At 54.1% G+C, this 1,226-nt stretch overlaps 1 protein-coding gene across 1 annotated transcript in view; it reads left to right on the top strand.

Annotated features, from left to right (window-relative positions):
- The window catches only part of LOC127751579 (uncharacterized), a 2,266-nt gene extending 2,017 nt beyond the window's left edge, over positions 1-249 (top strand). The window contains exon 3 of the mRNA XM_052275321.1: positions 219-249. Within this exon, the coding sequence (XP_052131281.1) occupies positions 219-249 (31 nt within the window). The remainder of the gene's footprint in view (positions 1-218) is intronic.
- The last annotated feature ends 977 nt before the right edge of the window (positions 250-1,226 follow it).

Raw genomic sequence — 1,226 nt, 5'->3', positions numbered from 1 at the left:
GCACAGCCAATGGCAGGGAAATTTCCCGCGTCTAATGGGCTGCCTATCTCCGAGGCGCGCGCTAAAGAACGCAGCGAAACCCACGTTTCCCGGTATCAGCTCGATGCACGAGAAGACGTTGCTGGAGTGAAAGGACACGGTAAAAGGCGTCACTTACGACCGACCCCCCCCCCCCAACCCCCTGGTACGCACTTTGTGTTTCATCCCTTACTGTTAAGGGTTGTTATAGACGACGACCAGCAAAACTAGATATACTGTCCAGCAACCCTTCTCCATGCGAAATCTGGCTAAAGGGTAACTTTTGAGGACAAGTACATGGTGCAATCTAAATCCCCCCCCCCCTCCCTCCCTCCAGGTCACTTCAGCCCTTAACCAGGTTAGGTACCCCTAAGCTTGGTACCAGATGGGTCGAACAACCCCTAACTCTTATTCAGGCCGTAGGCCGTTTAGCTGTCCAGCCACACGCCAACACGAAAAACACAACTGACCGAATAAATGCACACTCCTCTACATGTGCGGCAAAACATCCATACACTTGCAGGTGTGAGAGGCCGATTCACACACTTGAAAGTGTGCGATTGTTTTGTCGTGCATCTACAAGACCCGTACATTTATTCGCGAACCTGCAGAAATGCGATATTCGCACACTTGTGAGCGATGGTGTGAAATGAAAGGAGGGGGGGGGGGCCTTGCGCTTATCATCCCCTATATGTTAAAGAGGCACATAGAGGAACATAAGCAGTTTGCTCACAGAAAATTTTACGTTCATACGCGCTGAATCGTGGAGCTGGCCTAACGCACTTGTTTCATTCTAGTAGCCTATCAGGCGTGAAGCAGTACATCTTGTCCTCATTAATGCGAGGAATTGCCTCGTCCAACTGGGAGGTGCAAAACAAGTATTAAAGCAGGCGAGTACAGGCAATGGATCGCTGCTGCACCTGGCGCCTGCAATGCGAGGGATAGGCAACCCCGCACTGCACGCTTGTTCTACGGGCGTGCCTACCTCACAGGCGCCTTGGTCTCCCCCGTACGCAAGTCTCAGATCAGCCTGGTTAAGGAAGGTCCGTCTACCGCCCCTGCTCGGGTCTCCTGCCCCCCCCCCCTCCTAACCCCACCCCTCTCCTCCGTGGCTGTAGCAGGTGCAGCGTCATGTACTCGAATGCGGCTGAGTGCGCCCCGCGATGGAATCACCCTTGCCGAACCCTTCGCGACCGTAACCGCGCCGT

This window comes from Frankliniella occidentalis, unplaced genomic scaffold (genome assembly GCF_000697945.3).
Source record: "Frankliniella occidentalis isolate FOCC.00 unplaced genomic scaffold, Focc_3.1 Scaffold573, whole genome shotgun sequence".
Lineage (NCBI taxonomy): Eukaryota > Metazoa > Arthropoda > Insecta > Thysanoptera > Thripidae > Frankliniella > Frankliniella occidentalis.
This window is presented reverse-complemented; position numbering and strand designations above follow the sequence as displayed.